We start from the raw sequence: 13,739 nt of genomic DNA, 5'->3' as shown, positions 1-13,739 counted from the left end.
CCACGTTTCATGAAAAAGACTGACAAAGAAACTGCAAAAAATGTTGAAAGAATGAAAAATAAAATTTACCCATGAAGTAATAAATAAGACCAATTTTCTTCCTTGTAACTGATTCTGAAGGCATTTCTAATCTTGTGCTGCGTGGGGAATTTATTGAATAAAAATAAAAGATGATACCAATTCATACATATTTAAACTGCATTCTTAAAAAGAGAAGTTATCTAAAACATTCCTTAAAATGCCTTGTAAATTTTAAAAAGATGAGAAATATTTAGGATATATTAATCAGACGAACAACCAACATTACACATTAGAGATCTTCCCACTAAAGTAAGAAATGAGACGCCACACCAGTGCGAACCATCACCGTTACTATTTAGCATCTCTGGAAGTTTAGCTTATGCATTAAACCAAGAAAAAGAAGTGACAGAGATTAGAGAAAAGAGGACAAAACTGTTGTGTATGGTATGATTATTACATCGAATCCCCAAGAGAAAACTTATTAAAATGTATAGGAGAATTTAGTAAGGTCGTCAGTTAAAGGTAAATACTGGCACTAGAACCAGTTTGGGGTGTAATGAACAAAAGAAACAATTCACAGTAGTGACAGAAATACAAAATACTAACTCCTACCTTAAGATAAATTTCAAATGGATCAAATTTTTTAATGTAAAAAAGGAAACCACAAAAATACTAGAAGAAAACATGATTGCTATTTTTGTAATCTTGGAGTGGGGAGGAAAACTACTTCGAAGCATTACAAAATCCAGTTGCCACAAAGAAAAAGATAGATTTGATGACATAAGAAAAAAATTTTATGTAGAAGAAAAAATGCATTAATATTTATGGCAGAGTTAATATTCCCAAAATTCAAAGAGCTCTTACATCAATAAGAAAAAGGTGAGCACGCTAGTAGGAAAACGTATAAGACATAAACAAGCAGTTTTCAGGTTTAAAAATGCCAGTTACTAATAAACATATAAAAAGATATTCAATCTAAGTATTAACGAAAGAAATGAAAATACCATATTTCTAGAAGGGAGGGGAAGAGAGATACCATTTCTCTAGAAACTTGTCGTGCTTTTCTACAGAACATTTTATCCATATATATCAAGAGATTCTAAAATGTACATACTGTTAGATCCATACGTTTACTTCTAGAAATTCATCTAAGAAAGTAATCAGGCAAGGTATATAAACAAGGACATCCATTAATGTGTTAATAATAGCACAAAATTGAAATCAGCCAAAAGTCTGCACAGAGGAGATTGGTAATCAATGTTTTCTCCAGCAGGAGCAATTTTGGCCCTTTGGGCAAGTCAGTTTTTTACACACTGTAGGAAGTTTACATCCCTGGCTGTGGGTAGCAAATGTAAGTAGCATCTCCACCATTGTGACAACCAGAAAAAGTTTCTGCTCCCTCCACACACATCCTTAAACACTGTCTAAGAGGTATCAGTACCACTCCCAGTTGAGAACCGCTGGGTTAGATACATTTTGGTGTGTCCACTTAATGAACTGCCATTTTAACAAAATGATGAGTGTAGGGTTGTTTGTTTGTTTGTTTGTTTGTTTGTTTGTTTGTTTTTTGCTTGTTTGTTTTATAAATTCTTTGGGAAAATTTTCGGTGATAAATTGTTGAATGAAAAATGCAGATTGTGAAATAGTATATATAGTGTGATGTGTAGATTCAGTGCATTGTTGATAGGGGCTGGTGAGTCAGTTTTGACTCATGTCTACTGCATGTGGCAGAGTAGCACTTCTCCACAGGGCTGTCTAAGCTGTCGTGTTTATGGGAGCAGGTTGCCAGATATTGCTCTTGCAGAGCTGTTGGGTGGGTTTGAACTTTCAGTTAGTAGCCAAGCGCTTAACCATTATGCCATCAGGCTCTTTATTCAACAAATACTTTATGGATTTAACATTTAAGTCATGCCACACACTGTTTCCATGTCATATTCCTCACATTACAGGGGAATAATTTGGAGTATGGAGGACTGACGGTCTGTGTCCTTTATATATAAATAACATGGCAATAAAATGGAGTTTTAAAATGAATGTTCCACTTCATGTACTTCCAGATGTTGTCCTTAAACAAAATTACCTTGGCAAAAAAAAATCTGTAATTTCAGTCCTTAAAGAGAATAATTTAATTTCAGAATCTATCCTTTGTATTTTTAATGTATGTATTCATATACAGACGTTTTATACAGAAACAGAATGACAAAAGTTTACTGAACATTTTCCTGCGTTGAACGTAATATGCAGCCATTTAAAAATTATTTCTACTGCAAATATTCTGTTAGGCAGCTGTGGTGTTATTGTCAACGGTGTATTGTTCATCTAATGAAAAAAAGCTATACTTTAAAAAAGAAAATGTCCAGCATTATTTTAGCGAGCAGAATTAATATTTTGCTGCCAAGACAATTTGCTTCAAAGGACAAATTCAGTTGTATCGTATTCTGGTATATTTGGTTTTAAAATAATTTTAAATTATAATGATTTCATCTTTTATTTTCAAGATATGTGATTGGGCTATATCTGCCTGTTATGTCATTTCTACTTGCCTTTTTGATAAAACAGGGTCTTATTCTCTTTTTTAATATGACTTATACCTACGTTTATTTCTTTGAATATCTCAAACATACATATGGTAAAGTTTTTGTCAAGTTGTTATGTAAAATTAACTTCATCTGGAGTGAATTTAGGTTCACTTATTGATTTTGTTGGTTATCTTTTTTCACATTACATGTTTTCATTGCTTTGGAGTTTGGGTTTTGCCAGCTTGTTTTGAGTGAGAGGGATTTCGTTTTTGCTTGCTCTCTTGCAGCCCAGTGTAGCTCAGTCAGCCCTTAAACTTCAAGCAGCGAGCATGTGCCTGTTATCCACCTTACACAGAGTCTCCTTACTCCCCTTGACCCTGCAAGAGCTGCTTCTGTTTGGCTGCCACTTCCTAGTCTGAACCTGGAGGCAGGCAGGCCTGCAGCCTTAGCCCTGTTCACAGTGTTGTTGTGTATCTGTTCCGTAGAGATATTTATGGCTATGTCTTTTTAATCTTCTCTTTTTTATGTTTTACTGTCATTGGTGTGAAGCCCTGGTGGCATGGCACAGTGGTTAAGAGCTTGGCCGCTAACCAAAAGGTCAGCAGTTCAAATCTATCAGCTGCTCCTTGGAAACCCTATTGGGCTGTTCTGCTCTGTCCTGTACCGTTACTATGAGTCAGAATCACCTCAATGGCAACAGGTTGTCATTGGTATATGCTTGAAGGGGGTTGGGGAGCTAATTTGGTACTCACTACACCATCTTGGTTTTCCTAAAATCCATCTTGTTATTTTACAAACGGAGCCCTGGGTAGTGCAGACTGTTACCTGGGTAGTGCAGACTGTTAAGCACTCAGTTGCTCACTGAAAGATTGGGCATTTGAGTTCACACGGAGGCACTCAGAAGAAAGTTCTGGCAATCTCCTTCCCAGAAATCAGCCATTGAAAATCTACGAGCACAGCTCTACTCTGACACACATGGGGTCACCATGAGTCAGAATCCACTCCATAGCAATTGGTTTGGGTTTTCTGTTCTAAACATATATAAACAAGGAAAAATGAAACTCAAGATTTTTTTTTCTTCTCTAGTTAAAAAAGTTAGGCTCTCTTTTTAAATAGAGAAGGACTGGTGAATAAGTTACATAGCTTATCTTCTCACTAGACTATCTAGACTTTAGGTAAAGCAAACAGGCTTTTTAAACAGGGTCATTCATGTTTATTTGTTAGAATTTTTATGTTATTTAAAAGCTAGGAAGATACTGACGTAATGATTATTACTAATATAACCTGGAGGTGGGGGGTAAAGGGCATGGCGGGGGCTGCACAGAGGTGAAAAGGTCCTGGGTAAAACTGCTTCTTGTTTTTCAGATATCCATGGACCTTATCTCTAAGCAAATCCTTAAAATTTCTTTTTTTCTTTCTTTCTTTTCATAAACATCCCCGTGAAGCCTCTACTTTAGAATCTGTAAAACTCCTATAGGTTCAGGAATTAATTTAAATTACCAGTCAAAACAACCATTTTGCTACTAGGAAACTATCGCATTTCTCTGAATTTAAGTGAACCTACCATAATAGTAAAACCCAAAAAACCCACTGCTGTGGAGTCGATTCCGACTCATAGCGGCCCCATAGGGTTTCCAAGGCTGTCACGTCTTTCTACCGCAGAGCGGCTGGTGGTTTCGAACTGCTGACCTTTCACTTGGCAGTCGATTTAACCACCGTGCCATCAGGGCTCCTTACAATAGCAAAAGTGATGTCAAAATAATTGCAGAGAGCTTCCAATCTACTTCTTAAGAATGTATGTTAAATTTGTTTTCCCCTTTCATCTACTGTTTCATCATATAAGTAAGAGACTCAAGGGCCTCCCTCTCTCTAAACCTTTTGATTCCTAGGATGCAGTATTCAGGTGTAAAAGAATGATTCTAGCTCTGAATATAACTCTGAGTTTTAGGGGGAGAGAAAAAATTATAATTGTATTAGCTTTCAAAAAATATTCTTGGTCATAAAAAAAAAAATGGTTTATTTACACCAAGTTCTTATTCATGGATGCCAATCAAAATGTTCCCCCCACCCCCCACCCGGGAGATAGACTATGCTTTAAACATCATTTCAAAGAGTAAGTTGTAGCGCTGGATAGCAGAAGTGTGTCTAGAAAGTACTTCACATGAAAAAAAATAAGGGTCTTGATTTATGGTAAAACCTGTAATAAGAAGATGATGTTATATTGCTCAGCTCTGCCCTTTTCTGCCATCTTAAATTCTAGACATGGGAACATGATAAACAAGGCAGATCTGTCTCTCATTCTGCTTTGCACTGGTCAGACCACATTTAAGTGTCGTGTTCAGTTCACGTTCAGTCTCTCTAAGGACACAGAATGCGTACAGCAGAAGAAAGCAGCCCCTGGATGAGGATACTTGAAATCACATCTGACCAGCAACTGAAATAACCAGGACACGGCGATGGGCAAACTGAGAGGGCGGGTCTTCCTTAGACACTTGCTCATCTTTCTGTCAGACCTCCTTTCAAGATAACCCGCAGCTAGTTGTTACGTAATCTTCATTTTCTATTCCTAATCATTTTGACCGGGTTTAAGATTTAGTAAGAAAAACCTCGTTTGGTAGTACTGAAAGACCTTCACATTAAGCTGAGCTAAAAAATTTTTTTTTTTCTTTATGGCTATGAGCTCGACAAGGGAGGTGTAGCCTCCTCTGGCCAGGTCGTGCATTTACCGAATTCTAATGACAGTCCTGTATTTAATTGACAACAGGAAGAGCTAAAGAAAGACCTCAAACTTAAGAAAGAAAAAGAGCTGGCGCAGGCCGCAACGGCAGCTGCAGCGCCCCCAGTGACTGTGGCTCCTCCAGCCCCTCCGCCTTCGCCTCCACCTACCCCACAGCATGCAGGCCTCCTGTCCACACCCACGTTACCTGCGGCTTCCCAGAAGAGGAAGAGGGAGGAGGAAAAAGACTCAAGCTCCAAGTCCAAGAAGAAGAAAATGATCTCTACTACCTCAAAGGAAACTAAGAAGGACACAAAGCTTTACTGTATCTGTAAAACGCCTTACGATGAATCTAAGTGAGTACTCTTTTTGAGCTCTAGTTGTTTTCTTACAAGTTTAGCTGTTAAATTGACAATTTTGAAGAAAATAAGTGTATTGGTAGAAATATAAGTGAAAATAGTTAAAAGTGAGGGTAACAGTGTTTCATCTGTGATCTTCTCATCTGATAATCATGGACAGTAGAAAGTAAAATTTGTTATTTCACACGTTCATGGTTCTTGTCGGTCTGTCGCCATATTCTTTTCTGTCAAAAACCAGCTTTCTGTTGCTCCTTTGCTTTCTCCTCTTCTCTCTGGATTCACTCCATGTCAGTCAGTAAGCTGCCTGGAGCAGGAGGTGTGTTATTATTGTTATCTAAATTGAGAGCATCCTTTCTGGGATCTGTTCACAAACCAGTGATTGCATTAAATCCTAGAAACCGTCTGAATATGAATGATACGAGAGGTTTCACATTTACGTATTTAGGGTTTTTTATCTTTTTATTTTAAGCAATTTTGTGTTTTTTGTATTGGAATACTGCCACTTAATATTTTTGTCAGTGTTCTCACTTTCTTATTAGGGGCACAAGTTGGAAAAATACAATAAGTGATCCTTTCACCATTCTTCCCATCTGACACTCAAAAATTTGACGAGCATCGCAGCTGGAAGCTGTTTTTGACAGCTGTGACTTATATTTGGTGATACAAACAATTTAGAGACATGAATCCGTAAATGTACTTTCATTTTTTTGTTGTCAATACTATCATTCAACGGAGTATTTAGCTTCCATTTTGACCATTAAAATGTTGGCCGGCCTTTTTAAGCCAAAATTAACCATAATGTTTCTTACGGTACAAAAAAGTGTATTTGTGCTAAAATATATGACCACTTAGAATTAGGAATACTTAATGTCTGTTTTAGCAATTCCTAAAATAAAATTGTGGTCTCTTTAGTGGTTTTTAAGTTGTAACATTGAAGTTGCTTTGGTGCTATCTAAATCATAATCTGTTTGCAAATGCCAGATCAAAAGTTTGTGTTGGTAGATTTAGCTGTGTGTTAAATGAAGCATTCAGTTCAGATCAGTTTGGACATCTTCGCTTTTCGTTATCTTATTTCTTTGGGAGTTATACATAATGTAAAAAATCAGAGCCCTGATAACGGATTCTTCCCTTAGTCTAGGACACGTGTGTGCCTTGCTTTAAGTAAAATTTCTCTAAATGATTTACAGAACAAAACAATATGATTGACTCTCTTTACAAAGTAAAGATTTTGCTTATGGAATTTATTTAAATAACAATACATGTTTGGCCTATTTAAAATAGTCAAACCACAGAAATCCATTTCACACACAACTGCATGAATACCACAGTTGCATAAAATGAGATTCACGTGTATATGTGCTCATTCTATTGAGATTGCCTCATTATTTTGTGAATATTTCGTATTTTTCAGTTTGTCATTATTCCACATTCCGGGTTCATTCACTCCATGTTCTAGTTGGTGTTAGTGTTTTTGAGGATTGTTTTGTAATCTCTCACACTCTAGTTTAATCTGAGGCTGGTTTGGGAATCTAGTGGGAGTGTCAAAAAATGGAAATTCAAGTCCTGCGCTTTCTTCCAGAACACAGCCCTTTGGAGGCAATGTACAGACCACCTGAAATGACACCGTTAGTGATAATAGGATCAGCCACACGACCATGTATTGCTTCTTCACAATCATGATTGTGAAGCAGTTAGTTTGAAGCTTGAGGACTGCTTCCATTCCTCTGGGTGAATTTACCTGGAAATGCCTTGGCAGAATAGGGATCAGCAAGGCCAGACTGGTTTCCTGCGATCTATGCTAATTCTTGCTATGACTTGACATGGCATCTCTTCACAGCTCCTGTCAGCACTTTAGATACACAATATAATTACTTGTCATTAAGGATCTTGTATTAGAAAAGCCCTTGAGGGTTCACTGTGTGCGATTGCCCACAATTACACAGACACACAGTCCCGCCTTGCCAAATACTGTTCAAAACCTCTCACGATTTTGGATAGCCATCCTTACATCATGCTCTGTACTATAGATCCCTGGTTTTGAACTGAAACGGCTCCTTCAGAGTTGCTTACCACTCTCTACATACTCACACATGGTACTGACAAACTGGCCCATGTCATCACTTGTTAGAGGACGATGTTTACTTAAATGTCGATGTTTATTTAGAAAACTTGGTAGAGGTTGAATTACCACATGTCCCTTTCTCAGTTTTCTTCTTCATATCATATTGTGACCATTGTCTTCTACACATGGCTGACCTGCATGTTCCTTACAGTGTTAACTTCTACTTGGTGTTTGCGCTTTGCTTTGTTTTCAAATTTAAATTGTGAGATACATTTTCAAACCTATCTAAGAAATAGCCCTGACATTGAAATGGCTTCTGTGGCATAGGTTTGACAGATGTAAGTCTTTGATTCTTTGGCTTTGGTTTTTGTGCCTGTTAACAGTTTTACGCACATTCATAAAGAGGGAGACATTATCATCAGTGTGTTATTTTTTTCAAATTCCAGTATGTTCTTAAAGACCCATATTTCACTAAACAGTGTATTTGTTGAAATTGATGTGAGTGACTCAATGTTTCCACATTTGATATAGCGTCAGATGCCGTAGCTTGCCAGGGGTAGAATGGTTGGATTTAGGATGTTTAGTTGACTCACTACAGAAAGTCAGCCTGTAAGAAAGTGAATCAGGGCAGGGAAGACAGATTTACATACCATGCAGCTCAAAATGACAACTACATTGTCATTTTCATTGTGAATACTTTTAGGTTCTATATTGGCTGTGATCTTTGTACTAACTGGTATCATGGAGAATGTGTTGGCATCACAGAAAAGGAGGCTAAGAAAATGGATGTGTACATCTGTAATGATTGTAAACGGGCACAAGAGGGCAGCAGTGAGGAATTGTACTGTATCTGCAGAACACCTTATGATGAGTCACAGTGAGTTCTGATAAGAGCATCATATTTAATAATTTAGGAAGCCGAATTGCTCTGACTGGTTATTTATTTTAAATTAAAAAGCAAGATTTTTTTTTCCTGCATATATTATACACTTACATTACAGATTCCTTCCTGATTTTTTTTTTCTCTTTTTCCCTCCTTACCTCCCCTTCAAAGTTTATGTTGCTTCATAGTGAATGTTTGAGATGCATTGGGAAAAATATGGTTTAATGGTAGATTTGATTCTTCAATATGTAACATAGAAATTAATGAGATTTAAAATAGCGTGATTTGTTTGGACTTTATCAGTGTTTGAAATAGTGCTTTATTGTAGGTTGGAAAAACACTAACTTGGGTTACAAGCTCTGAGATTGTTATTAGCTTATAGGATTTTGAACTCCCAGTTGGGTAGCCAATATCAGCTTCCCATTTGATATGGTACCAGTTGAAAGATTTTTGGCTTTGTTTTGAGCTTTAAAATCAATTAAATATGTTAACATTTTCCTTCATATTGGTTGCCAATATTACACAGTATCCTTAATAAACTTTTACTGCTTGTTCTTAACATCAGAAATACTAAATTAACACATTGGAATGTCAGTCTTCGAGAATATTAAAACAACCGTAATACTAAATCTGTTTTATACCCCAGGGTTCTTAGGACATTTTCAGGTGCATGTTTTATTACTTTCAAAAGTAAATTATAAGCAATGCATCCCATCTGTTTTGAACTCACATTTCCATTTCGGATCTTGCAGATTTTATATTGGCTGTGATCGGTGTCAGAATTGGTACCATGGGCGCTGCGTTGGCATCTTGCAGAGTGAGGCGGAACTCATTGATGAGTACGTCTGCCCACAGTGCCAGTCGACAGAGGACGCCATGACAGTGCTCACACCGCTCACAGAGAAAGATTATGAGGGCTTGAAGAGGGTGCTGCGCTCCCTACAGGTTAGAAACAACTCAGATGCGGTGTTTGAAAAGGAAATCAACAGCACGGCTTTGGAAACACTTCTAGGGTTTGAACTTTCCAATCTCTGTGTGTGTGATCACGTTTATGGACTCCCAGCTAGTCTAATGATGTGCTTCACAAACTTCAGTCATTCACATGCCAGTGCCATCTGGTTTACCATAGCTACATACCACCTCAACCGTTGTTATCTCACACTTTTAATTAAAGTAATTCACTGTTTTCTACCTGAATTTTATTTTTAAAGAAAAGTTTATCTCACCACCATAGATTGAAAACAGTTTGATTAAATTCTAGTGAGATACAAATTCTTATCTAAGTCTTTGAGCCAAAGCCTTCCCTCTCTTGTTAACAATAGAAAGGAGGTGGGGATGGCTTACAAGGTCAGCAAATGTTAGAGATGTATTCGGAAGCTAGAGCACTGGATTGGTACTTTCCCCAGGTGTAATAATAATCAGAAGAATTGAAAGACCTGAAAAGAGAGTAGCCGTTTCGGTCTGTGGCTGAGTGCTATTTACTGTCACGTCTCTGCCACCTCATGAACCAGCACGGACGAGCATCCCGCCCCCGTTTCACAGAATGGTTGCAGTTGCAGTGCCAACTTGGCAAGTTATCCGTTAGGGGCCAGAATACAGATTTCTTGATTCCTAGACTAGTTAACTCAACTGCACAACTTAAATGGAATCAGCATTTCCGCCTAACAATAATAGTGCCTGTTTTTTTTCATTATAGGCCCACAAGATGGCCTGGCCTTTCCTTGAACCAGTAGACCCTAATGATGCACCAGATTATTATGGTGTTATTAAGGAACCTATGGGTAAGTGTTGGAGTGAGTATAGAGTTTATCAGATGTCTTGGCAGACACTATATTTATCATCCATAAAATTGCTACATCATGAGACTGTCTCAAGCAGGGCTGGTGGGAATCAGAATTGGCGTGGCAACTTTGGAGAGTAAATTGGGAGACTCTATTATAAAGTTTAACTGTGCATACCCTTTGACCCAGTAATTTCTTTTCTTAGGATTTGATGTGCACAAGTATGTTGTTCATCACAGCAATGTGTATAATTGCAGATACACTAGAAATGACCTAAATAGCCACCAGTAGAAGAGTAGCTAAATCAAATGATATATCCACAGAGTGGAGTATTACGTAGCTATGTAAGAGTGAATGAAATCAGTGTACTGGCCGGCAACTCTCTGATGATCCTCTTGTCTTTTCTGTTGCCTCTTCCTCTTCTTTTCCTGAAAGAGAGCAAAGTTGATGGCCCACTGCATATAGCTGCATTTCCCAAGGGCGCTGGAGGGGGGCTAGAGGGGAAAAACAGTAATAAATAATAAATAACATTCATAAAGAAGATGAATAGCTATTAAGTGATTGTCTTTAGAAAGAACTCATTTGCAAAAGAAATTATAAAAATTAAAACAGAGAGAGAAAATCCTCCAAAGCTGCCAAAAGTTTAGTTTCTACTGATGAAAGAATCATGTTCCAAAAGCTATTTAAGTGTTTTTTAAATGGGAAGGGTTTGTGTTTGATAGCAACTTCCAAGAGGGAAAACGGGAAGAATGAATACGTGAGGACTTAGTTAAAACTGTCTCTCAAAAACAAACATAAGTAAAATAAGTCATTACCTCTATTCTCCTGACATTTAAGATGGAAGAAGTTAATCATTGTACATACTTCAAATTTGTGTTGTCTCCTTTGGGAAAGTACCCAGGAGTACTTAATATATAAATACCGTATATATACAAAAGTTTTGTTTTTTAAAAATAGCATGGGTTAATTGTAGAAAATTTAGGAAATACAGAAAAAAATAAGATAAAAGGTACCTTTCATCTTTTCCTCACTCAGTCAAAAAGCCATCTGTGTAGACAGTAACCACTATTAAATGTTTTCAGTTGTGTAAAAATGGCATGGCGGGGGCGTCGGCCCTCCTCTAACTTCACAAAGGGAGAGGAGAATCATTGTCAGCACCAACAGCCCAAGGCTCATTGCTATGAGATGGAAGTCAGACAACCTTCACCCTCTAACCTTTTTACCAGTTGAGACACTAGCTGTCCCTCCCACAGCACTCTCTATTTCTCTGCTGGGTTCCATAATTCATTGCAGTGGCCACACAGAACTCACTCATAGACAATACTCACAATTATGGGGTTTATTAGAGAAGTGACAGGGTACAACTCAGGATCAGAAACACCTCAGGATACAGCTCTTTGACCAAGACAGCTTCTTCTCAGCCATGCCCACAGGCAGGCCTCTCCCTGGTTCTTGGCCTCTCAGCCCTCAGCCCCGTGGCCCCTCGGGCCTCTTGGACCACTAGCCTTTACCCTGCTCGGGCAAGAGTTACAAAGCTCTGTGGCTTCACCAATAAGTGCCCAGAGGTACCCAGTCCACCAGTAAGCCTTGACCTGAAGGTGCTCAGCTTTCTAGTTCTGAGAGTCCACGACCCCAGCTCCACCACCAAGTGCCCGGATGCACCCCACTCCACCAGCAAGCCACCTCCCCAAAGGTGCTCAACTTTCTTCCTCTGTGGGCTGGGAAGCCCACCATGCCATCTCACAGTGCTGTCCTGGTTCTGCTGCCTCTGCTACCACTGTTTCTCTGCTGCTGCTTCTCACTGTCTCCAGTCTTACAGCTCTGTCTCTCAGTATCCTGGGCCTTGGAGGTTCTCAGTGCAAGGAATCCCAGGTCCAAAGGACGTGCCCCACTCCTAGCTCTTCTTTCTTGGTGGTGGTGAGATCTCCCCTCTCCACCTCTGGGATGGCTCATTTTAAGCCTATTGGGATGGCAAAACTGACCAATCCCCTTGTCAGGGTTCCATATACCTTATTTGCATGGCCCCACCCCCACCCCCCACAAGGGTGCCATGCACCTTATTTCTATTAGTGAACTGTCCAATCCCCTTGATGGGTTACAACCACCCTTATTCACACAGTCATACCCAGTCATTTGGTTGAAGTAACAAAACCATGGCAAGAAAGGTCATATAAAAGTGATCCGTTGCACTGAAGTGTGTGTGTGTGTTTGTTTATACATGTGTTAAAATTGAGATCATGTAGCAAATGTTTTCTGCGTAACAGATATTGTCCTGTCATTAATCTTCAAAAATACGATTTTAATGGCTTTATAAAAAATAAAAAAAAAATTTTTTTTTTTTTATATAATCAAGTATACCTTATTTAATCAAAATTCTTTTCTTAGAGAGCTAGGTTGTTTTCTTTTTTGTTTTGTTTGTCTTAATACCACCAAGATCAACATCATGTTATGTAGATATGTACATAGAGAATAATACAGATCTCCAAGATATCTTTTTGAAAGAAAAATGCAAGTTGCAAACAACACCTACGTTTTAAGCAAAAAATTACTGTGTATTTTCCAAGAGTGTATAATTGCATAGAAAAAATATCTAGAAAAATATAGAATAAACTGAAAATAGTAGTTCCCTTTAGGGGTGGGAAAAAACTGACAGAATAATAGTTGTATTAACTGGTCTTGCTTGTAGGCATATGGATATCATCCTATCACTGACAGGATAGTGCTTTTTATTTTCTTAAACAGTAGTTTTATATTGTTTATCCTGTTTTAGCCACCACTTGTCTGTCAGTTTGTTGTACTGTGGTGGCTTGTGTGTTGCCATGATGCTGGAAGCTGTGTTACCGGTATTGCAAATACCAGCAGGGTCACCCCTGGTGGACAGGTTTCAGCAGAGCTTCCAGACTAAGACAGACTGAGAAGAAGGACCTGGTGATGTACTTCTTAAAAAAAATTGGCTAACAAAAACCTTGTGAATAGCAGTGGAACACTGACATAGTGCCGGAAGATGAGCCCTTCAGTTGGAAGGCGCTCAAAAGACAATTGGGGAAGAGCTGCCTCCTCAAAATAGAGTCATGCTTAACATAGCTGACGTAAAGCTATCAGGACCTTCATTTGCGGATGTGGCATGACTCAAACTAAAACAGCTGTAAACATCCATTAATAATCGGAACATGGAATGTACGAACTATGAATCTAGGAAAATTTGAAAGTCAAAAATAAAATGGAACGCATAAACATCAATATCCTAGGCATTAGTGAACTGAAAGGGACTGGTATTGGCCATTTTGAATCAGACAATCATATAGTTTACTGTGCTAGGAATAACAAATTGGAGAGAAATGGCACCACATTCACTGTCAAAAAGAATTTCAAGATCCTAAAGTACAGCACTGTCAGTG

At 38.3% G+C, this 13,739-nt stretch overlaps 1 protein-coding gene across 16 annotated transcripts in view; it reads left to right on the top strand.

Annotated features, from left to right (window-relative positions):
- Window positions 1–13,739, top strand: part of BPTF (bromodomain PHD finger transcription factor) — a 148,464-nt gene that overhangs the window by 124,136 nt on the left and 10,589 nt on the right. For 12 of the 16 annotated variants that reach the window (XM_049858682.1, XM_049858681.1, XM_049858680.1 and 9 more), the window contains 4 exons: window positions 5,305–5,612; window positions 8,381–8,554; window positions 9,313–9,505; window positions 10,257–10,341. In XM_049858682.1, the coding sequence (XP_049714639.1) occupies window positions 5,305–5,612; window positions 8,381–8,554; window positions 9,313–9,505; window positions 10,257–10,341 (760 nt within the window). The remainder of the gene's footprint in view (window positions 1–5,304; window positions 5,613–8,380; window positions 8,555–9,312; window positions 9,506–10,256; window positions 10,342–13,739) is intronic. The other 4 variants (XM_049858678.1, XM_049858687.1, XM_049858683.1 and 1 more) reach the window with 1 other exon arrangement.

This window comes from Elephas maximus, chromosome 19 (genome assembly GCF_024166365.1).
Source record: "Elephas maximus indicus isolate mEleMax1 chromosome 19, mEleMax1 primary haplotype, whole genome shotgun sequence".
In the NCBI taxonomy this organism is placed as follows: domain Eukaryota; kingdom Metazoa; phylum Chordata; class Mammalia; order Proboscidea; family Elephantidae; genus Elephas; species Elephas maximus.
This window is presented reverse-complemented; position numbering and strand designations above follow the sequence as displayed.